This window comes from Humulus lupulus, chromosome 8, assembly GCF_963169125.1.
Source record: "Humulus lupulus chromosome 8, drHumLupu1.1, whole genome shotgun sequence".
Lineage (NCBI taxonomy): Eukaryota > Viridiplantae > Streptophyta > Magnoliopsida > Rosales > Cannabaceae > Humulus > Humulus lupulus.
In genome coordinates this window covers 140,099,072-140,123,911 of record NC_084800.1, presented here as the reverse complement: position 1 = coordinate 140,123,911, position 24,840 = coordinate 140,099,072, and the positions used below count along the sequence as shown (strand labels likewise).

The 24,840-nt window shown below is 33.4% G+C and overlaps 1 protein-coding gene and 1 long non-coding RNA gene across 10 annotated transcripts; one reads left to right on the top strand and one right to left on the bottom strand.

Annotated features, from left to right (window-relative positions):
- Positions 1-1,444: 1,444 nt before the first annotated feature.
- Positions 1,445-14,000, bottom strand: LOC133798512 (uncharacterized). Of its 8 annotated transcripts, none has more exons than XR_009875911.1 (5): positions 13,700-14,000; positions 12,133-13,328; positions 11,745-12,056; positions 10,941-11,515; positions 1,445-2,198 (listed from the first exon to the last, which is right to left on the bottom strand). It is a non-coding gene; the product is annotated as an uncharacterized LOC133798512 (long non-coding RNA). The 8 variants fall into 8 exon arrangements; XR_009875906.1 differs by having other exon boundaries at positions 1,445-1,674; positions 13,700-13,998; XR_009875909.1 differs by lacking the exon at positions 1,445-2,198 and adding an exon at positions 5,770-9,887.
- Positions 7,550-13,226, top strand: LOC133798511 (two-component response regulator-like PRR37). Of its 2 annotated transcripts, none has more exons than XM_062236829.1 (9): positions 7,550-7,919; positions 9,735-9,896; positions 10,014-10,147; positions 10,429-10,584; positions 10,957-11,134; positions 11,215-11,662; positions 11,752-12,068; positions 12,235-12,524; positions 12,838-13,226. In XM_062236829.1, the coding sequence occupies exons 1-9, from the start codon at positions 7,550-7,552 to the stop codon at positions 12,961-12,963; spliced, it is 2,181 nt and encodes a 726-aa protein (XP_062092813.1). In that variant the 3' UTR covers positions 12,964-13,226. The 2 variants fall into 2 exon arrangements, with proteins under 2 accessions (XP_062092813.1, XP_062092812.1); XM_062236828.1 differs by having other exon boundaries at positions 12,232-12,524.
- Positions 14,001-24,840: the final 10,840 nt, after the last annotated feature.

Below are 24,840 nucleotides of genomic sequence, written 5' to 3'. Positions count from 1 at the left end.
AGCCAAATGAATGCTCAAGGTTTCGAGGATCTCGACGAGCCGAGCAAAATGAATGCTCAAGGTTCCGAGGATCTCTAGGAACCAAGCAATATGAATGCTCAAGGTTTCGAGGACCTCAAGGAACCGAACAATATGAATGATCTAGGTTAACTCCTCCCTTCAAACATTCCACATCTTGCCTTAGGCAGGTTCCAGTACCTGAGCACACCTTTGGGAATGGGTTCCCATATCCGACCTACCTTAGATGTTCATAATTGCGATTATTCGCCAATGTGGGGGAGCTGATGAGCCAATCTGCCAGCTGCTACAGCGATATGTCTGAGATATTTCCCAACATAGATGGTTTGGGAAAGCTAGTCGCAGTGGTGAATTTCAGGGACTCCAATATCTCTTTCCTTGTGTTCAGCTTTCAATGAAAGCACCAAATTGTTGGCTCGTTTTTTCGGTAACTCGTCCAACACCCAAAGAATAATATGGAGAAGATTTGTGAGAGTTAAATAAAGTATATGAGATGCTTCTAGTGCCCATAAATAATGGATAGAGATGGAATTTTATAGTAGTTCAGCACTAACCTTAAGTTATTGGGCTTGACCCACTAATTAGGCAAAGTAAAAAGTGATTGGGCTTTACGCATGTTCTAGGATGATGGGTAGCGACATTCCAAAAATGGGTATAACAAGTTATTTATGACATTCTACAAATTTTTTAAGAAATTCTGTATAATTTAGTAATTCAAAATCACAAGTTTTAAATAGTCTATTTTCACACATGTAAAAAAACACACGCATGCAAGAGACTGTTTAAATCTAGATTTTGACGACCTAAATTATTCAAAATTTCATAAAACAGAATGTCCTAAATAATTTCTATGTACACCGTCTAATAAAAATTGAGATTACAACTTTTCAATGTAAAAAAAATAGAAAAAACAGCTACCAGTACCTAAAAAAAAGAGTATACACAACCTTTCCTTATATATATTTTATTTTTTTACTGTCTCATCCATATATCCCATAATTAAACAATATCACATCAAAATAAATTATAATAACTTTTTTTTGAAAGAATAAATTATATTAACTTATAATTAAAAAATCAATAGCGCAAACGTTGAACAATAAATCTCAGTCCATTAAACTATCCACACATAATATATTTGAAAGATTACTTAACGCATGTTCATTGATATATATTTTTCCTAAAAATAATAACTGCTTTAAAAGAATAATATGATAAACTATTCGAATAGAGAAAATGAAGCATACAACTTTTAAGTACTTGTTTTGATGATGTTTTAATATCTTCGAAAGTCCTATTTAGCACACTTTTATTAGTCAAGATTCAATGAAAGATTAAAGAACTTGTAAAAAGAATCCCATAAAATAATTTTTTAGAAGGTTTACCACTGCACAAAGTAATGGCTAATTTTTGGGACTTAGTCCTGAAAAAGAATCTACTGAGATAAAAAAATACAAGTTCTACAAAGTATCTCTAATTTTACATTAGCAACAAGAAAATATTTTATAATTGTCTCTCTTGCAAATTTCTTTAGATTGAATACTTCAAGTCTTCTTACTTGAACTTTCACAAATCTGATCTTCTTTCAATATTTCATCTGAAAAGCACTACTGTCTGCCATAAATGAACATTCTTCGAAGCTCAAAATTCTTCAACCTGTCAAAACAACAAACCACAAAGAAGCCAAAATACAAACCCTAACAGAGTTAAATTTCTCACAAAGAGATCAATAATAGTTATCACTGACTCACCGAATCAAGACCACACAAATATTTTCATAGATCTCATTATAACAGAAAACCGTTAAGAATTATTAACACAGTATGAAAACCACAAAACAAAATAAAGTCAATTAACCATAACAGAAACTTTAATACATGTCACGTAAATAACAAAAAGATGATATGGCTATATCGAGCTTCCAGATACAACTAGCAAAACAACATATGAATCATAATATTGCTAAAATACAAACAAAAGAAAGTATGACACTTACATTATATATATAGGAAATATGAAAAGGTTTACTGTTGTTGAGCACCCAAAAAAAAAAGCTTGTAATTTCTTTACATGGCCTCTTGAAAAGGCTTCTTAAGAGACAGGCATTGTTATGAGCCGAGCTTTATTAATGGTTTCCAATACCACAATTATATGACGGTAGACATCTGTTTTGGTAGTTTCTTAAAAACATGATAACATAAATAATGTTAAGTTTCTTCTTTTAAAAAATTACAAATAATATATTAAAATTTGTGAAACCATTGATTTCACTAGTGACAAGGCACAAGGACAACCAAGTGAGAATTCAATTTTTTCTTACTTATCGACAAGAAGCATATTCCTCCAATTAATGCTCATAATTCTATCTATCAGCTTCTTTTTTTAAATTATTAATCAACATTACTATAGAGTTGAATATCTTTTCTATGTCTGTCATGACAAATTTATGGAATCATATTATTAAGGATTTCATTTCATATATTATACCAACAACATGCATAGTCTATAATCTTGATAAATCTTATTGATAATTGCCTTCTTCCCATTATGTTTCTCTACTAGTTCTTGTCACTCGTTAGTAATGATAATAATATAATCATTATCATAAAATAACACAATCAATGAATTACTATTGTTGTTAATGTTCTCTAACTCTTAAAAATAATTAAAAAAAATCCAAATAGCATTTGCTTAGGCAGGTCACCCAAAAAAAATAGGACACAACAGTTACTAGTCAACTTATTATTTTGTCAAAAAAAATATATTGTCAACTTTATCTTCATCTCAATGAATTTATATATATATATATATATAGATATATACTAGTTTGAAGCAAACATAATTTTTATTATTAAAAAATTAAAAAAAAAAAGAATATGAGAAAAAAAATATTTATCTTAAATATTAATTATTATAAATATAAAATATTTTTTCATTATAGAATATAGAACCATTTTCATAATTAAGAGACATTTTATTTTGTCTTCTTTAAAATTTTTATCAATAATGTTAAAAGGGGTAAATTAATTGTTTATAATTAATATGAAAGTAATATAATATTATTTAAATAATTTTAATTAAAGTTAAGTTTAATATATATTTTTATATATTTGTTGAATATAATAGTATTTTTTAAATTATGACATTAATAAATAACTTTGCTAACTAATATTTTTTTGGGGAAAAAAATTAATAAATAGTATTAAGAAATACTTAAACTCTGAATTTTATTATTAATAAGACAAAATTCAATAATAAAATATCTTTTAAAATTATTTGTTTTGAGACGTATAGAAAAAATGGCAAAACAAAAAAAATGTAAAATTAATAAATTAATCTTAAAGAAAAATAATATTATATTAAATAATAAAAGGAAAAAGGTTAAATAAAAATCTAGGACAAAATGGACATTTTAAAAAATGTCTTCCGTGTTATCCATCTTTCTATTATTATAGTATGTATATAGAGAAAATATGTTGTTGGGGTTCAAAAAGAGTCTCATCAGTATTCCCGATTTGTGAATAGATTTTGACGCAATTTTTTTATGATTATGTATTTTGTAGTTATTTAAAGCTTCTTGCAAATTTTCAGAAAATTTTAAATAATTTATAGTATCAAAAACTAAGTTCAAAACATATTATTCTTCGCGTAACTAATTTTATTATGCGCGTGGAAAATAATAAATTATTTTAAAACAATTTAAAATGTGTAGAATACTCTAAATAATTACAATATATCCGATAATAAAAACAAATCGTGCTAATATTGGTTGTCTTTTTTTAAGCACTACAACAAAACTATCCCTGTGTTATCATATGTTATGTTATGGTCCCTCAATCCAAATGCAATAGGAAAAGAAAAAAAAATTAACTCCTTTAATATATTGTATATTCGTTCAATATGATTATTCAATGTATGAATTAAATAAGTCAAATGCAAAAACTAAATTGTCCTATTGATAAATACAAAAACTTGAAATTATGGGTGAACCTCGTATAAGCCTAATTGGCCATTGAATGTATATACATTTTACTCATTCTTATAAAGGATTTTTTAATAACTCGTTAAAACGAAAATGGCAATTAAAATACTTAAATTTTGCATTTACTTATAGCTACATAACCAAAAATATTATTTTTAATTGTATTTCATACATTCCAACAGTTAACTGTAACTTTTGACCAGAAAATTAACAGTTAAAATATATAAATTGTATTTACTTAGTTAAATGCCAAAAAGAATTATTTTTTATTTTCGTGTAAAAGTACCAAAACATTAAAATAATTTAAAAAATATATTTTTTGTAATTTTTTTAAACCTTATAATATTTTTAAAATGAGAAAAATACTAGCTTGACTCTTATATTTTTTCCAAATACGCGATCGACATTTGTGTTTTGTTAAATAACAATTCAAACTATGTGTTTTACAAAATGAATCAAAATAGTATCTTATACCCAATTTTGATAAAAAAAAATTCAAATATAATCTTTCATTCTCAGTTCCTCAAGCACTTTCTCCACTTCTCTAACCCATCGCGTCACTAACGACCCGAGAATTGATATTATAATTGAAAATATTTTGACCGAAATCGAGAAATCGGGTCTAAAGTACTATTTTGATCTATTTTGTTAAACACATGATCTGAATTGTCATTTAACAAAACATACGAGTCGATCGCGTATTCAAAAAAAACAGGCGCCGAAATTAAAATAAATTTGTATAAAAATAAAAATAAATTAAATTCTAAAACTAAATTTTTTTTCTTTGTCCTTATTTCTTCTTCCCGCAAGATCCTTCTCTCTATTTTTGCTTTTTTTTTCGTATTTTAATTAAAATAGATATTTAACATACTTTTTTATTTTTAAATCAATTAAATTACTATAGGATTTAGAAAATGGCAAAAAAATAATTTTATTTAATTTTAACATGTAATTCTTTAATATTTAACCTGAATAGAATGATCTTAGATCGCCACTACTAAAAATCCTAATAAAATATATTACTAACCAAATAGTCTTTGAAAAATACATTTTAGAAAATCTCTCAGAATAAAATTGATTATAAATTCAATTTTTTTTATAAGTTAATCTAACCGATTTAGAGAGATTTTGAAAGTTTATTTTCATAAAGAACAAATAGTAACTAAAAAAAACTTAGGGGGTGTTTAGCATGTTTGGGTTTGTGGAGTAGAGTTAAAGAGAATTTAGATTAAAGAAATGTGAAACTCAACTATTTAAAAGAGTTAAGATTATTCTCAAATAAATTTAAAATATTAAATTTACTTGGAAACACAAACCCCCAAACTCTTAAAAATAATTTTACTAAACATGAATTAAATTTGATATTCTCATTTTTATCAAATCAAACCCCGTACCAAACACCCATTACTAAACACCCATTACTATAATCCTTAGTATAGTAATTAACAAAGTCATTCTAAGAACTAATAATAGTCTGCTTGAGTTTTTTTTTCTTTTCATAAATCTAACAAATAAACCCCATAATTTTTCTGTATTTTATTTTTCTTTTAAAAAAACACATTTTTTTAAAAAATAATAATAAATAACTCTTCAAAACTCATTTGAAAAATATATGTATATATAGAATGAACATGTAGCTCTTGCAAAAAGAAAGAAAAAAAAATCTCCAGTCTAACTAAGCGTATATTAAACCTAAAAAAGAAAATACTAAATATTCTATCTTTTCCATTTTCTTTTATACTATTTTATTTTAATATTTAACATATAAATATTACTAATATAGAATATTTAAATAAAAAGCCACATGTCATACATTTAAAATGTAAAGGATAATTTCCTTAAAAAAGACATAATTTATTGAGGCTTTTTTTTTTTTACCAATCCATGATCTAAATTTAATGGTGAGGAAATTATATTATTACTAATGGGTATGGAAGAACAAAAGTAGTTGCTGTGGTTGTGGATGGAAAAGCGAAAGTCCCAATAAAAAGAACTTTGGCTTCGAAAATAGAAAGAATTTGCAGCCACTTCCTTTGGGAAACCTTTTACTCATCAGAGAGAAGGCCACGTGTCGATAAGCGGATCTACTGGATCGCTTCTGGATCCGCGGTAAACAATTCACAGCCCAGCTATAGATATTAGAGCGCACTAGAACATTTTCCTCCTACGTGTCGTCCGACGTGGCAACCTTTATTCGCTCCCATTTAGAACTTTGTAGGGACAATTCTAATATCTTTCTTTGATATATCATATATCCATCGCTTCATTCACCTTTCCAACCTTCCTTCTTTCTCTACCAATAATTTTTCTTTTCATTTTTTTTATAAATATAATTTGAAAAAAAAATGTTACAAAACTTACTGAGATTTCTCAAGTCTTCAGAAAAAAAAATATTTTAAAAAAAATTTAAATCTCTTAGGCAAAAAAAAACCTCTGGTTTCTAACTTTTGAACTTTATTCCACCATTGCCGATTATCATCCAAGTTCGAATGAAGTTTTGAGAGAGAGGTATTCTCACTTTGTATAAAGTAGCAACTTGTTGCTCAATGTTGATTTTTTTTTTCCTTTTAGTTTCTTCTTCTTTTGTTTGGCTGCTACGAAAATTTGTAAGGAATACACGAGAAACATCTTATAATGAGAGAGTATTGGATTGTTTGATTCAGAGTTTAGTTTTTCCGAGTACAACTCACTCATTCACGGAAAATTGAAAATATATATGTAGTATATTTGTAATTTCACTGAATTATTTGGTTTTCCTTCTCATCCCACCCTAGACTGTTTGCATGTATTTTATAAATATACATAAAAATTAATTTATAGGATTATCTTGGTTAATTGAATTTTTTTTTACGTCTTCATTTCAAATTGTGAGAAATGAAAAGGAAAATGACCTTTGAAATTATGTGTTCTGAATTCTACCAAAGAACCTATTTCTCATCATATTAGCAAACCCTATTAGTTTCAATTGAGTTGAATATGTATGATTAAAGTTGTATACACTTGTTAACTGTTTGAAGATTCATGAGTATGGTATATGCTCAGTTTCATGATGCTGTTATTATCTTTTTATCAAGAGAGAGTTTTCTTTGAACTTTATGTTTAAGACTTCTTTTATTCTTATTTAACAAGCTAGGTTTTAATTATACTGTTATATGCATCTAAAACTGCTACGGTCAAATTTATCCGTTTCACCTGTTGTAAACTTTCTATTGCAATCTAGATTCATAGCAGGAAAGCAGTAGAGATATTGGAATAGAAAAGATCACGCTCATAACAATTTATTTCTCTGTTATTTGTTCTGTCTAATTTAACTTTTGCTCATTTTATGCTATTGCCTATGGAGTTTCATCCGAACATATATATTATCTTTATTCTTATTGATTTTTTATAGAAATATATTTGTCTTTTGTACAGGACCTGTGAAGGGGTTCTCTTTTCTTTGAGCCTGTATTTTTGTCACAATGGGATGTGCAAGAACTCTTGTGGATTAGCCTTCTCACCAGCTCTATCCATTACCCTTCTCATCATTGATCTTATTGAATCTGGTTGATGAAAATGGTTCAGATGAATAATAAAGCTCCCGTAACCAATGATGAGCTAGCCGAGCTGAATCACCGTATTCAAGATGGGAAAAAGGAAAGAAGGGACAGGGTTACGAGAGAATGCCAAGGGCTTTCAGAGGAACATGAATCTAGGATTAATGAGGATACGCAACATGTTAGCAATGGGGAGATTGGAACAGTACAGGTCCTGGAGCAGAGCCATTCTGGCCAGCGGAGGTCTCAGCAACAGCCTCAAGGGCATTTGGTTCGCTGGGAGAGGTTCCTAGCTTTCAGGTCTCTAAAGGTTTTATTGGTGGAAAATGACGACTCAACTCGCCATATTGTCAGTGCCCTACTACGAAATTGTGGCTACGAAGGTCAGTACATTTCAGCAACATGAAGTGATCATGTAGTTCTCTGATTCTGAAGTATATGTAGTTCTCTATGTTAGTGGCCTGATGTTTGAATATTGACATAGTTGACTTTTGAAGTAAAAACTGTAGGTCTTATGATTAAACTTCATGTTATATGATATGAAAGGAAACCATGTGTATTTGGTCCACTACGTGTAATAATATATATGATCTAATAATTGTTGTCATTAACATAGGTTAGAAAGAGGAGCATAGCAATACTATTATTGTAAAAGAACTGTCTTTTTTTTAGTTTAATATAAGTAGAGTTGTCTAGCCATCTATTTATTTCTAAAATGTTATTTACCACCATCTACTAATTACACATTTCTAGACTGATCTCCTGATATTGTGGCAGTGCTCTTTTTCTGAGTTTCTATTAAGAATATTGGAAACTAGTAAGCTAGATTTTCTTCCATTTAGTTTTCTTTTCTTTTTTTATTGTCTGTTTGGCTGGAAAAAAAAGCACTACATTTTCACAGCAGTCCCTAATATTACCTATACTCTGGTGCTTCAAGTATTTATTTGTGCTGTTCTTTGTTCATAGTTATAGTCTAATGGGAAGTTGGTAGTCTTTTCATTCATGAAACTTCAGTTTTGGTACTGGAAAGAATGAGCATACTAATGGCTAACTTTATGCAATATCTTCACTGCACAGTGCCTGATAGCTCTGGGAAAGTGCTGGAGAACATGCAATCTTTAAAATATATGTACTATACCTCTATACATAATTCATTTCATACATATTCATTTTCATAATGGATGGGGTAAGGAAAGGGATTTGATCAATAGAATAAATGACCCACAATCTGTTGCTGATAGCTTCTGAAATTGTTTTTTAGTTAACACACACAGGGCTCAGAAGAAACTTTGGGTTAATTAAAATTTTTGTATAGCTTACATGGCACAGAAACTAAAGTCTCGAATATATATTCAGAGATACAGTTCAAAGTTATCATGTACTCTCTAATTAGCCCTTTTTGTTTATCCGTAACGATTGGATTTATCACCTCTGCTCCATTAAACTCCTCTAGAAAACAGTTTCTGAATTCTATTTGAAAAGCTATAACCTCCCTTTTTCATATTTCATTGCCTAAAATAAGAGGCAAAACCTTCTAAAGAACTACCTTAATTTTATATCAAAAGGTCACTTATTCCACATGTGGTAGTGTTGAAGAAGGGTCTAGCACGATTTCTTAAGCTAGTTTAGATTTTGACCAAGAACCATTCTTGAGGATACTTGTAGCTATAACCTTATGATCCAACCACGATTAGGTTTCTATGGAAAGTAGATCAAGACTCTGGTGGGTTACTTAGTTCATATGTTTATAGGGTAAGTTTATGTGTACCTTCTAAAGATAACTTTGTTAGAAATTGGAATATGATGAGGATGGTCTTAATTTTGAGTTTTTGTACCTCCTCAGTGCTAAGTTTAAGTATGATATTGTCCAAAAGAAAAAACATATTGGTCCAGACTTGTTGACATCTTATTTTCTAGCTATGATAAATGGACTTTCAGTTCAATAAATATTTCTTGTGATGCTTTCTTTGTTATCAATTTTCATACTTGTGTTCATGTTATGATAAACTCTTTGAATATTGTGATTTTATTTAATTATCATAGTTGATCGTTTTTACTTCAAATGCAAACTGCTTAGTAAATTACTACATAAATGTTAGTTAAAAGATTTGATTTATTTTACATCCTAAAAGTCAAGAATAGAATTTTGTTGTTTCCCTCAATAAACTAACAATTATTCAATTTATTCTCATTGGCAGTAACAGCAGTAGAAAATGGTAGACAAGCTTGGAAAGTCTTAGAAGATCTTGTGACAGATGTTGATCTCGTTTTGACTGAGGTGGTCATGCCCTGTTTATCTGGTATTGGTCTTCTAGGCAAGATCATGAGCGCAAAATCTTGCAAGGACATTCCTGTAATTAGTGAGTGTATTTCCTTTACATTATTTTCTATGTTAACATAATATATTTTTCCCTAGTATCTTTTTTGTAGTTGATACTTTTAACTGATACACTTGGTGAGTTTGTTTTTTTTTGCAGTGATGTCTTCTCATGATTCTAGGAGTATGGTCTTTAAGTGTTTATCAAAGGGTGCAGTCGACTTTTTAGTGAAGCCTATTCGAAAGAATGAGCTTAAAAACCTTTGGCAACATGTTTGGAGAAAATGCCACATAGTGAGTTATAATCTATTTGTTTAATTATATCATGTTCCAATTCACGTTGAGGTTCAGGTTTCTTATTTTCGAACTATACCAAAAGTATAAGAAAGGCCCCAATCTTTGCTTGGAGTGTCCTTCAACCAAATATAAGCTAAGAAAGTTTTGTATATCCTAAATTAGTATAACTTAATATAAAATACGTTTTATGTAATTCAAATATCACTTAATTGACATAACACCTCAATAAATACAGAAATTTGTTTGAGTTGTGCATTAATTTTTCATATTTTCATCAGTCTAGTGGTAGTGGGAGTGAAAGTGGTATATGGATTGAAAAACCCTTAAAGTCAAGAACTGTGGAACATTCAGACAACAACAGTGGTAGCAATGACGGGGATGATACTGACAGCATTGGTCTAAATTTCAGGAATGAAAGTGACAGTGGAACACAGGTATTTAATTAAATTTCATGTAAGGGTCTTTTTTTTTCTTTGTACGAATGAAGTTTTATGTCTTGTGTATTACGGAAATATTAGCAAAATGTTAGTTTTCACAAGAAGTTTTATGTCTTATGCTTAAATATTAGCAAAATGTTAATTTCCACAAACCTAGTTTGGAATTTATCTATCACAGCACCCATAATTACACCATCATCGGTGACACAACATCAAACATATTTACCATCTTTGCATAATGCTCATTTGATCTTGGTGGAGACATATCCATGTAAGAGCTTTTATGTATATTTAACTGGAGAAGGAATGATAATTAGCAAGACAAGAAAACAAGAAAGAGAATGAAAACTTACTGTTGAGCTTTTGCAGAGCTCTTGGACAAAGAGAGCAGATGTTGACAGCCCTCAAGCAGTGTCATGGGAGCAGTTTGCTGACCTTCCTGATAGCACTAATCAACAGGTCAATCATCCAAGGCAAGAAGCATTTGGCAACAACTGGGTACCAGAAAATGCAACAATAGCACCTCGTCCACTTAATGATGAGCTAGGTAGGCATCTTTTCCTAACATCTTTTTGTACTTTCCTCCATTCTCCCTCATTGTCTAAGGTATTTCTTTAAATTGTTTAGACAAAAAAGTCATGGGAAAAGACTTGAAGATCGGATTACCAAGCCTTCCGAATTCACTTCTTGAAGACACAGGTGAAAAAGGGCAGACCAACATGGAAGGCACTAATAAAGACAAATGTTCTGAACTTAACTCAAAGAAAGATGATCAGGAACTGGAGAAAGGAGAACTAGACCTCAACAATGAAGAACCAAATGCAGAAAAGACCCAAGCTGTTGATCTAATGGGTGTCTCCACTAATAGTATTGATCCTCACATGGAAAGTGGAATTCTTGACATCCCAAACGAACTCTCCAAGGTTGCCTGCATGAGAGATAATGCCAACCATGAGAACAAGGAAACACCTTTCTTTGAGCTCATTTTAAAGAGGCCAAGAGATATCCAAGATACAGGAACTAGCGCACACGATCGAAATGTTTTGAGACATTCAGATATTTCAGCTTTTTCAAGGTAAAGAAATGTTATATGTTGATATATACATGTTCAACCACAATTTAATTCTAAATTTAAGAATCAAACTAAGTCCCATTACCATGCAGGTATAATTCTGCTTCAACTGCAAATCAGGCTCCAACGGGGAACATAGGCAGTTGTTCTCCTCTTGATAATAGCTCAGACGCAGCGAAAACAGAATCAACACCAAATTTGCAATCTGATTCAAATGGCACACCTCCCAACCAGGGTTCCAATGGTAGTAGTAACAATAACGACATGGGATCCACTACGAATAACGCTTTTACCAAACAAGTGGCTTTTGCAGAGAGGCCTACAACCAAATCCACAATCAAACTCCAATCTTGCTCTGGTTTCCAACAAGTACACAATGGCCAAACTTCCCTTCAGCCTATTATTCAAGGTAAATACTCAAATATGATGCTTAAATAGTTTAGTCAATTAAGACCCAAGCAAAGGGAACTTACCAGAAGGTTGATTAGTTTAAACAATCACCGTCAAATGCATAACATGCCACTTCATAACAGCTATTCATCGGTGTTGAGTTGTTTTAAAAATTATGGCAGCAGATGCCTCCCAGTGTGGTTCATCCAATGTGTTGAGAGCACCCATGGAAGGCAATATTAGTAATCAGAGTCTCAACAGGAGTGGCTCAGGAAGTAACCATGGTAGCAATGGACAAAAGAGAAGCACCACTGCTTCAAACTCCAGAGGGAAAAAGACAGAAAGTGATAGTGTGGTTACTGGAAGAGGGAAAACCATTGAAGGAAGTGAATCGGATGTAAATCGATTTGCACAAAGAGAAGCTGCTCTAAAAAGATTCCGCCAGAAGAGGCAAGAAAGGTGCTTTGAGAAAAAGGTAATCAGAACATTTTCTTAATGTTTAGTAGAACCAGATATGTACCAAATCATCCCCTTATTTTCTCTAAGAAGTAGATCATGGAAAAAATTGATAATTGACATAGAAACATTTGATATTTAAATCAAATCAAACACACAGACATAGGAGTCTAAAGGAGGAAATTTCATTTACAACACTACGCATTCAATCCATCATCTTTGGGATCCTATTAGTATGAAAATATGTTTTTGGTTTCCCTGAAAAATACATAGTTGATCTGTTTCCCTTACAGTTTCATATTGGTTGCCTGAAGCTTTTGTTACTTTCTCAGGTGAGATATCAGAGTAGAAAAAAACTGGCAGAGCAAAGACCGCGAATTCGAGGACAATTTATTAGAAAGGGGATGAATGAAAACAAGGGAAAAGGCATAAATTACGAACCTGAACCAATTTCCTAACAGGAGCAATTAGGTTCCTTGATGCCAGATGTGGTGCCTTTGCAGTAGATAGTTACAGAACTTTTATGATTGAATATATGGGCCTGTATTTATATTTAAGGAGTATATGCCAACGGCTGTCTTAGTAGTACTACAAGTCTACTATATAGAAGGTGATAAACCCTTAAAAAGAATAGAGCCTTCTCTCAATAAATCACTTTAAGTGGGTGTGATATTATTGTTCAAGACTAATGGTTGAAGAAACTCTTTTTCGGTTTACCTTTCTTCTTGTGTTGCTTCATGGATATCAATCCTGCTCTGATTTTTTTTTTCTGTGCTGATCCTTTCTCCAGCCAATCAAACACTGTACTCTTCTGGTGATATATCTGCAGAGAGTTCAGTCCAAGTGAAACATTAACAGAAGGTTTTCAATTAAATCGATTCAAAAACTCACATACCAAAGAGTTTCCATAGATCATGATATGATTACATTGTGCAGATCAAACTCAAAGTTTGGACTCAAGATTTACAGGGTGGGGATAGAAAAAGGAGATTTTTGGGAGATAATCAAAGGGACTTTTCCATTAACAACCAGCTGAACAACACAACACAACACAACACAACACAACAAACAAAAACTAGAAAAATAAATAAACATATCTATGATAATCGTAAATAAGTGAAACATATTGCCACAGATGTTTTGCTAAAGATTATTTCCATTGAAGAGTTAGAGAAAAAAGAGAAAGAAGCTTACCAGAGGCTGAGATCGGCTGAACCAAATTGGCCTAGAGTTGCAGTATAAAAAGGACCAGAGAAAAGAAAGAAGAAAGGCAATGCCTTTTATGGCCTCTTTTACTTTGCCTTAAGAAGATTAAATGTCTCCATTATTATTATTATTATTAAAATAGCGAAAATGTATTCATAAAAAATGGTATTAGCAATGGCAGTAGTACCAATGTCTTTTTCTGGAATATCTTCTTCAATCCTCGGTTAGTGTTGAGGGGAAAGAAGGCAGGTGAAGGTGAAGGGCTGGAGCTTGAGGGGAGGGAGAAAATGGTAAAATCAAATATAACAAACAATTGCTGAGTTGGCATTGGACTATTGGGTGGTGTTGAAATGAGGTTGTGGTGAGTTTGGTCTCCACGTGTGCAAGGCTGGAAACGAAATTCGGTCGCGTTTTACGAAGAGGTAGTTGAGGCCATCCATTTTGATACAGAATATCGGGTCAGCAAACGGGGCCCTTTCACTTGGCCACCACACATCCACGTGTCCCTTTCCCCTATGTTTCCACTAGTCTCGTACGTACGTACTGCTGCTGGTGCTGGTGCTGGTGCTGGTGCTGGATAAATGTAAATCTTTTCTCTCTTTCTTCCAAATTGATTCACCTTTGCACCATAACATATCATAAACATAACATAACCCTTTTTACCTTTCTTATATATAATAATAATAATAATATTTATCTACTCCCATCTCATTCATAATCCCATGATATATTTATATCACCCTTCCAATTGCTTACCTTTATTTACACACATATACATACAATTCTAATATAATGGACTGGAAATATTGTTGCTTGTTTTATTATGCCTTTTTGTTTTGCCATCCCAAACTATATACTAACCATGATGATAAAGAAAAAATTTCTAATTAAAAAAAAAGCAAGTAACCATGAGTGCATTTGAGCTTAAAAATTTTAAGAGTGTTTTATATGTTTGAAAGATTTTTCCTTAAAAATTGAGTATTACCAATTTGTTAGGAATGCTTTTTGGGAAAATAAAAGAAATTATTTTAGGTTTAATAAAATATATATATCTCCTATACTTATTTATTTTATCAGAATATAAAGTTATTCATTTTTTTTTTGTGATTTGAATAATTATTTTAAATAAATTATCCTAACCGAGAATTAAAAAAAATTAATTATGTTTAACTTTTAATGCCCCTAATGTTTAAAAGTAAAAGCAAATATTATCACAAACACTCAAAATAATTTACTATCAAAGTCTCTTTAGATTGCAATGTCTTTCTAATGGTTCCTTAAAATATACATATTGAGTTTACTTTCTTTTCTTTTTTTTTCTTCATTTATGTTTTATCAAATAAATAAATCATTATAATTATCTTGTGTTTTTAATATGATAATTTATAATTTTGTAACCTATGAAAATAAATAATTGAGATTTTTAACACATATTGCTGGTGCTCAAGATCTATCCACTTATGCCGATAGGATTAGAATGAAATTTTAAAATATGAACTTCTGTAAATTTAATACACTATCAAAACCAATCCATACTTTGCTGCAAAAAAGAAAAAGAAAAAAAAACAATCCATACGTAATTTATATAATTATACATCAATATTTTCAAAGGAATATATAAAACAATATTATGAAACTTTATTTATATTTTATATTAATAATATTTGAATTTTTTTTTAAACGTGAAATATTGGGTTTTGGATAAATTTGATGAGAAATATCAGTCTAAGGTTTGAGAGAAAAAAAAACAATTCAATTCGTATTTTTATATATTAGATTGAATCAAATTTAAATTGCAACACAAATTAAATTGGATGCAATATTTCAAATAAAATATATTCCAAAAAGTGCCAAATTAATATACTAGACAATTAGATTGTACACATATTTGTACATAGATTTTTACACATAGAAAAATATAATTAAATCAAATTAATCTAATGACTAAAATTAATTTTTTTTATTACTTAACTCTTATTTGGAAGGATGTTTTCCATTGAAAATCGTGTTTTATTATAAAATATCCCTTTAGCAACGAAATATATTTTGATTTTTCTCTTCAAAAAATATATTTTTTATTTATATTTTTACAAGTTCTTCTAAATGTTAGATTAAATGAAATATTTGCATATCAACAATTCTATACATGTAGGCGAAATTAATATATAGGTTAAACATATATGAAGAGATGATCGAATAGGTATACCTCCAGCCATTGCTATTGACAATCTCGATCTACAAAAGAAAAGGAAGATAAATTAGAACGAGTACACATGCTTCTAAGCTTTCACTAACTCTTTTAGATAGAGTTACTGAAAGATAGAAAATTGAGCAGTGAGCTTGAGAACCAGTACTTTATATTTATAGAGTGAGACATTCCATTAGAGTCTCTGCCATAGATTGGGATATTTTCTCAATCAGTTAGGATATGCAAAATCGGGTAACAAACAAAATTGGGTAACAAATATTGTTAACCATTAATTAGAATATTTGTCGATAAATAAAATATTGACTTTGATATGTTAAATCAATTAGTTGTAACAAATTGATTTTATATACCATACAAATAAATATTCTAACAATCTCTCACTTTGTCAACTTTTAAATTAGTGTATTACTTAAGTCCGACGATTATCCCTGTTAGATAATAATCATATGAATCATGGTGATAGGTCCTCTTTTATGGCGAGTATTATCTTCCATGTATGACAATATATTTATTACATAACAATGTACTTTATATGACTATGTACTTAAACGAATAAACCCTACGATTATTCAGGTCCTATGAAGATAAAATTTTCTCAAATAAAATTAAGAATCTCATAAATATGAGGAAACATCAAAATAAGAGTTTCATTAATAATAACTTCAGTTTGTACAATAAATTTATATAAGGGAACCAAGTCCCATGTTCACTACATGATCCTTGAATTTATGAGGTGGCAAGTCTTTCGTCATAGGATCAGCAATCATCAATTCAGTGCTAATGTGTTGAATGACCACTTTATTTTCTTTAACACGTTCTCTCATGGTTAGGTACTTTATGTCAATGTGCTTGCTTCGACTACCACTTTTGTTGTTCTTGTTGGGAAAACTTATGCATAATATTTATTTATTTTTATGTAGATCTAATATGAAATAAATTAATATGAGATAACCTAGAACATGTTTCAAAAATTGAATTCAAATGCAAGGTAGATGATCTGTTTGATTAAATGCAAGGTAAAAGGGTATTCTGTAAGATAGACCTTCGATCTGGTTATCATCAGCTGAGGGTCAAGGAGGAAGATATACCGAAGACTGCTTTTCGCGCCAGATATGGGCATTATGAGTTTTTAGTTATGTCCTTTGGATTAACTAATGCCCCTGCTGCTTTTATGGATTTGATGAGCAGAGTGTTCAAGGATCATTTGGACCAGTTTGTGATTGTCTTCATCGATGATATTCTGGTTTATTCTCAATCAGAGTCAAAACGTGAGCAACATCTGAGGTTGGTTCTACAGAGACTGAGGGAACACAGATTGTTTGCAAAGTTTAAGAAGTGTGAATTTTGGTTATCTCAAGTAACTTTCCTTGGGCACATTGTCAGTAAGGAGGGGATTAAAGTGGACCCAGCGAAGATAAAGGCGGTCAAAGATTGGCCAAGGCCAAAGAGTGCTTCAGAAGTTAGAAGTTTCCTTGGATTGGTAGACTATTACAAACATTTAGTGGAAGGGTTCTCAAAGATTTCCACTTCATTGACTGAGCTGACACACAAGCAGAAGTTTGTGTGGTCAGACAAGTGTGAGAACAGCTTCTAGGAACTGAAGTAGAGATTGCTTACAGCTCCAGTCCTGAGTCTTCCTACCGATCCGGAGAAGTTTGTGATATATTGTGATCCCTCACATCAGGGTTTGGGTTGTGTTTTGATGCATTCAGGGAAGGTGATTGCTTATGCCTTACGTCAGCTGAAGAAGTATGAACAAAGGTACCCCACTCATGATCTAGAGTTGGTAGCAGTGGTCTTTGCATTAAAGGTATGGAGGCATTGCCTTCATGGGGAGAAGTGTGAGATTTATAATGACCACAAGAGCCTGAAGTACTTCTTCACGCAGAAAGACTCAAACATGAGACAAAGGCGTTGGCTGAAGTTAGTAAAAGATTATGAATGTGAAATTATGTATCATCCAGGAAAGGGCAACATGGTAGCAGATGCTTTAAGCCGGAAGGGTTTGGGACAAATTTATAGTGCGAGGCTGATATCTAGGGAATTAGCAAAGGATATGACCAGAGCTGGCATAGAATTGCTGGTAGGCCAGTTGGCCAACATTACGCTATAGTCTACGCTGTTGGAGAGAATCAAGGAAGGTTAGTTAGGTGATCCACAGCTAACCAAGATCAGAGAGGTTGTTTTACCTGGAGTGTCCAGAGATTATTCAGAGTCAGACATGGGTTTGTTGAGATACAAAGGTCGGATATGTTTTCCGTTAGACACTATAATGAGGCGAGAGATTCTGGATGAATCTCATACTACTCCTTACTCTTTGCATCCAAGCACCACAAAGATGTATAAAGATGTGAGATCACTGTAAGAGGGATGTAGTAGAGTATGTGGCTAAGTGCTTGACATGTCAACAGGTTAAGGTTGAGCATTAGAGGCCAGCAAGGTTATTGCAGCCTCTAGACATCCCCTAGTGGAAATGGGAGGACATCACGATGGATTTCGTGGTGGGATTACCTAGGACTGTTGGTTAACATGATTTAGTATGGGTTATTGTGGATCGATATACTAAATCAGCTTACTTCCTACCAATGAGGACTACATATACACTTGACCAGTACGCAGATCTCTATGTGAGAGAGATCGTGCGCCTCCATGGAGCACCAAGGTCATTGTGTCATATCGGGATCCTACATTCACTTCTAAGTTTTTGGGAAGTTTACAAAGGGCCATGGGAACACAGTTGAAGTTCAATACTACTTATCATCCTTAGACAGATGGATAATCTGAGAGGATGATCCAAATATTAGAAGATATGCTGCGGGCATGTGTGCTGGACTTTGGTGGGTCCTGGAGTAAGTATCTACCTTTGATAGAGTTTTGTACAACAACAACTATCAGTCGACCATTGGGGTGGCACCTTATGAGATGTTGTACGGTAGAAAATCTAGATCTCCCATTCATTGGGATGAGACAGGGTAAAGGATATACTTGGGTCCTGAGGCAGTTCAGAGGACCGATGAGGCCATTGAGAAGATTAGAGCTCGGATGCTCGCTTCTCAAAGCAAACTGAAAAGTTATGTAGATCCCAAACGCAGGAATTTGGAGTTTTAAGTGGGAGACTGTGTCTTCCTTAGATTCTCTCTATGGAAAGGGGTGAGAAGATTTGGGAAGAAGGGCAAGTTGAGCCCTAGATTTGTAGGGTCCATTTGAGATCTTGGAGATGATTGGTTAGGTGGCCTACAGGTTAGCCTTACCCCGACATTGTCGGCCGTGCATAACGTGTTTCATATCTCAGTTCTTCAGAGGTATGTATCAGATGTGACTCATGTATCGAGTGATGAGGATCTAGAGCTTGAGGCAGATCTCTCATACGAGGAACAATCAGTCCAGATACTAGATAGAAAGGACAAGGTCTTGAGGAATAAAACTATACCTTTGGTTATGGTATTATGGATGAACAGCAAAGTCGATGAAGCGACCTGGGAGCTGGAGTCAGATATGCAGAGGCAGTATCCCAAGTTGTTCAGGTAAATTTCGAGGATGAAAATTTTGTAAGGAGGGATAATTGTAACGTCTCAAATTCCCTAATGTGGCTTAATGTTTGGATTAGGGGGTCGGGAGGGCCATAATTGATTTAATATGCAATTATGTGTTATATGCAGGATTCAGTGAGTTATATTATTATATGATAATAATTGCATGCAGATAGGTCCACTTCTTATTAGAAGGGCATTTTGGTAATTTGGCCTGTTGAGGGCATATCTGCATATTTATATGCATGTTGGTGATTTATTGGTGAGACTATGTGGATATGTTCGAGCTATTCGGCATGAGACGATCTTAGGTTGCAAGATTAGCAGTTGGGCATAACGGGATTAATTGTCGGGCTCGGGGTGAGCCTGGGAGTAATTTGATGCTTAGTACATTACCGAAAATAAATGGGTAATGGGATATGATTTAATAATTATTTGAGATTGGGAGTAATGGTAATTGGAGGACATTAATTATAATTAACGGGATAGATGGATAATGACAATTTTACCCTTGCTAGCCTTCAGAGGTTTTAATTGGCCCGAGGGGCATTTTGGTCTTTTGACCATGGGATATGGTTATGGTTAGATGGTTGTAGAAGGTTAAGGCAAAAACAGAGTTATATCTTCCTCACTCACAATCATCTCTCTCTCTCTCTCTCTCTCTCGGGTTGAGATTTTGAAGTAAGCTTGAGGATTAAAGCTTGGGATTCAAGGCTTGAGTGTAACGCCCTGGGTAGCCAAGACCGTTACAATGTGTGTTTATAAAGGTGCAAGACTTGCTAATCAAGTCATTTAGTTAGAAGCGTGTTACTGAAACTATAATTGAACTAGGGTTAAAAGATTTTGGTCATAAAAGATACATTTCATTTAAATAAATATTTCATACATGGGATCCCAAAAGAAATAAAGTTTAAGGACATTTTACAAAAATTCCAGGATATATAAAACTACTGGCCACTCTAAGGGCAAAATAGACATTTTAGGTTCTCCTGTCCCTGCACCATCCCTCGACCGTGGTGGCCGATCAGCTGGCTATGTACATTCAGCTCCAGAGCTCTCCAAACAAAATCCCTAAGAAAAATACCCAAAACCCATTGCTGGAGGCAGGGTAGTGCTACAGCGCCATAGCACTACAAGTAGAGACAAACGCCCCCAAGGAAGACAGGCATAGCGTTGTAGCACTCTAATGCTAGCGCTACACCAACAACCCTCTGAGTTTTTCCTTTGAATTTCCCTGAGCCAAAGCTCCATAAATCCCCTCCAAACCTCAACCACACTTCAAATTAAGCCTACCATCCACTACATCTCATCCAACATGGCCCAACAACATCAAACTTGGCCACATGCACCATCAAACACAGAAAATCAAGATTGAGCTTGAAGCTTAAGAACTTAACTAGAAAACCCAGAAATTCAAAACTTCAAAGCCAGAAATTGTTACCTTTAATGAGAGAATTCGACCTTAGGTTGTTTCTATTGTTAGGAGTATGTCCTAAAAGCATGTAAAAAACATTTATTATTTCGATGAATAAATAAATACAATGGTCTATTATTGTTATATTTAGATTATTAAATTATTGTTTGAATAATTTTTATAAATATCAGAAAAATTCCATATTCATTATTGAGGATGTGATCTTGTATTAGTACGATGTGATCTTGTATTAGTACGAGAGAATTAAGATCACATGAATGAATAAAAATAGTCAACAACAAATTGAAGTTATGGAATTCTTTAATTGGGGTTGTAAGTACGATTTGCTGAGTATCATGTTGATACAAATAATCTAGATTCAAATTATTGATGTGGTAAGACATCTCGGTAAAGGTGCTTTATATAATATGATTATATATGACATGGACCGATATGAATAAAAGTCTTTATCTAAAAACCATTTAATAATAAAGATTTTTAAATAAGCTTAGGTTCGATTTTGCTCTCTCCCATGGCGAAGAGGAAAAAACTGGTTCGTAAGCTTGCTATTCGGGTAGAAGATCAAGAGATACAACAGGAGCAAGATGTGAGAGATCCGATTAACTCTGGTCCTCATGATCTGGGTATTACTGACCTCAAATCGGATGGGTTGATTGAAGAAGACGGGGCTCGTGCCGAGGAGATTGGGTCCGATTCTGAAGAACCACGGGTGCCTGGGATGAATTGTTCTTAGGAAGATGGATTCGTTGAAAAAGTGCCAGCAAACTCGGATTCTCATGGCGCAAAGTGGGCGGATAGGGTTGAGGAATGGGACTTTCTTACTTCAGCCCAGCGACAATGGCAGCAATTTTCAGCAAGAAAACTTTCATTTTCAGATCAGAAACTTGAGTTTTCTGAGCCTTTGTTCAAAGATGGAAGGAAATATGCAAGGATAGATGTAGAAGAGGTTAAGGTTCAAGCTGCGAATTGGAGTTTTGCTGTTATTTGTATGGTGCTAGGGGCAAATCCTCCCATGGCTGTTTTCGAAGGATTCATTAAACGAGTCTGGGGTCATTTAGGTATCACTCAGATTTCTAGAATGACAATGGGGTTAACCATGGTCAAGTTCAATGATGAAGCAACAAGGGATCAAGTTCTTGAAGATGGTATCCTTCATTTTGATCGGAAACCAGTTATTATTAGGCCTTGGTCTGCGGATCTCAGCGCCATTCGCCTTGTTCGTTCAATTCCGCTCTGGATTTGTTTGCTTGACTTAGGTTTGCAATATTGGGGCAGAAAATGTCTTAGTGCTCTTGTGAGCATGCTTGGCAAACCGATTATGGTTGATAAATTCACTAGGGAGCGCTCAAGAATTCAGTTTGCTAGAGTACTTGTGGAGATGGAAGTAACAGATAATCCCCCTAGAACAATTCAATTTCTGAATGAGTTTGGTCAGATTATGGAATAAGAGGTGCAATATGAATGGCTTCCTATTAAATGTAAAGCATGTAATGGTTTTGGTCATGCTGAGATGGAATGTCGAAGAGAGCTGAAAGAAAAATGGGTAAAAAAAGAACAGTCATCTAAAGAGGAGGTGCAGCCTAAGCCGAGTATTGAGGTGGAAATGTCTACTGGTTTGGAGATTGCTGGTTTGGGTACTGTAGCAAAGGGAGGGGATCAGGTTAATATAGCTGAAACAGACAGGGACCCGGTCACTACTTCAGAGGGCAATCAGCCTAATTCTCGAGCTAGTTCAGATATGGATATTGATAAGCAACACAGCAGTACATGGCTTACTCCTAAACGAGTAGCCCTTCATCCGAAATCTGGGCCAAAGGCTGGTTCATCTACAATGAATTCAGGGCAAGGACAAGATAAACTCAACCAGTTTCAGGTTCTTCAGGAGCATTTGTGTGGTAACAAAGATGGTATTCCCTTACCTATTTCTACTAATGGATAATAGTAATATTTTTAGTTGGAATTTAAGGGGTCTGAGTAGTTCTAATAAGCATAGAGTTGTTGTAGATATTTGTAGTAGGTTCAAAATAGGTATTGGAGGTTTTTTAGAGACTAAGATGAAGGGTCCTAAAGTGCTGGATTTTATGAAGCAAAAGTTACCTAACTGGGATTTTTATACTAGTATGGTAACAGAGGGTAGACTTTTGATTGTGTGGAGGAAGGTTTTTGTCAAGGTGACTATTCTTGAGGATTCTCCTCAATTTGTTCACTGTCTGGTTTCGATGGTGGGTCAGAAGCACAAGTTTTTTATTACTTTTGTCTATGGCTTCAATTCGTTAGAAGGTCGAAGGAGTTTGTGGGAAGGGTTACTTAGAATTTCTCGTGTGCGTGATGCTTGGATTATTTTAGGGGACTTCAACGCCCCTTTTTCTGGTATGGATAGAGTTGGTGGTAATCCTATTTCTGGTGTTGAATTGGTGGATTCAGTTGGTTGGCTTAAGGAGGCTCACATGGTTCCCTTAAAAAGTTTAGGATCGTTTTTCACTTGGACTAATAACCAAAATGGTTCAGCTCGCATTTATTCTAAAATTGATCATGCTTTTGTCAATGAAAATTGGTTTGATCTTTTTCTGTTTGCTTCTGCTGTCTTTAAATGGGAAGTTATATCAGATCATTGCTCTTGTATTGTCAATATTCAGTCCAAGGTGAGTTTGGGTACAAAGCTGTTCAGGTACTACAATTTTTGAGCTGATCATCCTCAATTCTTGGAAGTGGTGCAGTTCAGCTGGCAGTTACCTATTCACGCTACTGGTTTAAGGGCTGTTTTCTTAAAATCCTTGAGGCTGAAACACAGTTTAAAGAAGTTTAATCACAATACCTTTGGAGATATTGGTTTGAGTTTTGATATGGCTAAAGAAAAATATCAGGAAGCTCAGTTAAAAGCTCAAGCTTTCCCAACTGAGTTGTGCTACCAGCAAAGTGCTAAAGAAGCTGCTGAAGCTTACATTATTCAGGAAAAAATGTTTTACAGTTTTTTGTCTCAAAGAAGTAAAGTGGACTGGTTACAGAAGGGAGACTTGAATACCTCGTTTTTCTTTGCTTATCTGAAGCAAAGAAGAGCTGCTAATGGTATTGCTTCTTTTGTTAATGATCAGGGTCAGCTGGTGGATAGTTTTCCTGAGGTTGTCTCTCATTTTGTTGAGCATTTCAGAGGTTATTTGGGGAATCAGAGTTCAGCTTCTGGCAGCATCAATTTGGCGTGTTTAGATTTGGGTCCCAAGCTTTCTATTGACCATCAAACTTTACTGTTAAAGCCCTTTTCAGCTAAGGAAATTAGGAGAGCTTTATTTGGTATTCCCTCTAACAAATCACCAGGTCCGGATGGTTATGGATCTGGATTTTTCAAGGCTGCCTGGCAGATTGTTGGCAAGGAAGTCTGTTATGATATTAGTAACTGTTTTGAATAAGGGAATTTTCCATCAGACTTGCATGAAACATCCTTGTCCTTAATTCCTAAGGTGGCCAATCCTTCTCGAGCTATTGATTATAGGCCAATTGCGTGCTGCACCACATTATATAAATGTATTGCTAAGCTCTTATGTTCTCGTTTGGCGTTGGTTCTTCCGGCTATTGTTCAGCCAAACCAGGGGGCGTTTATTAGAGGCCGTTCAATAGCTCATAACATCATGATCTTTCAAGATCTTATTAAAAATTACGGTCGAGCTGTTACTTCCCCAAGATGTGCTATAAAGATTGATTTGAGCAAGGCTTATGATACGGTAGATTGGCAATTCCTTGAGGATCTCTTAAAAGCTCTTTGTTTTCCTATGAAGTTTATAGGTTGGATTATGATGTGTTTGAGGAATACTTCTTATTCGTTACTCATGAATGGTCGTGTTCAAGGTAAATTCAAGGGTAAGAAGGGGCTACGTCAGGGAGATCCAATGTCTCCTCTTTTATTTATTCTTATCATGGAATACTTGACTCGGAGGCTTCAACTAGCTGCTCTTGATCCCTC

Excerpts from the sequence above, each read along its gene's own strand:
- LOC133798511 (XM_062236828.1), top strand. The coding sequence starts at position 7,550 with ATGAAAATGGTTCAGATGAATAATAAAGCTCCCGTAACCAATGATGAG. Across the intron at positions 9,897-10,013 it reads CAAGGACATTCCTGTAATTA|TGATGTCTTCTCATGATTCT; the intron begins GTGAGTGTATTT and ends TTTTTTTTGCAG. Across the intron at positions 10,148-10,428 it reads TTTGGAGAAAATGCCACATA|TCTAGTGGTAGTGGGAGTGA; the intron begins GTGAGTTATAAT and ends TATTTTCATCAG.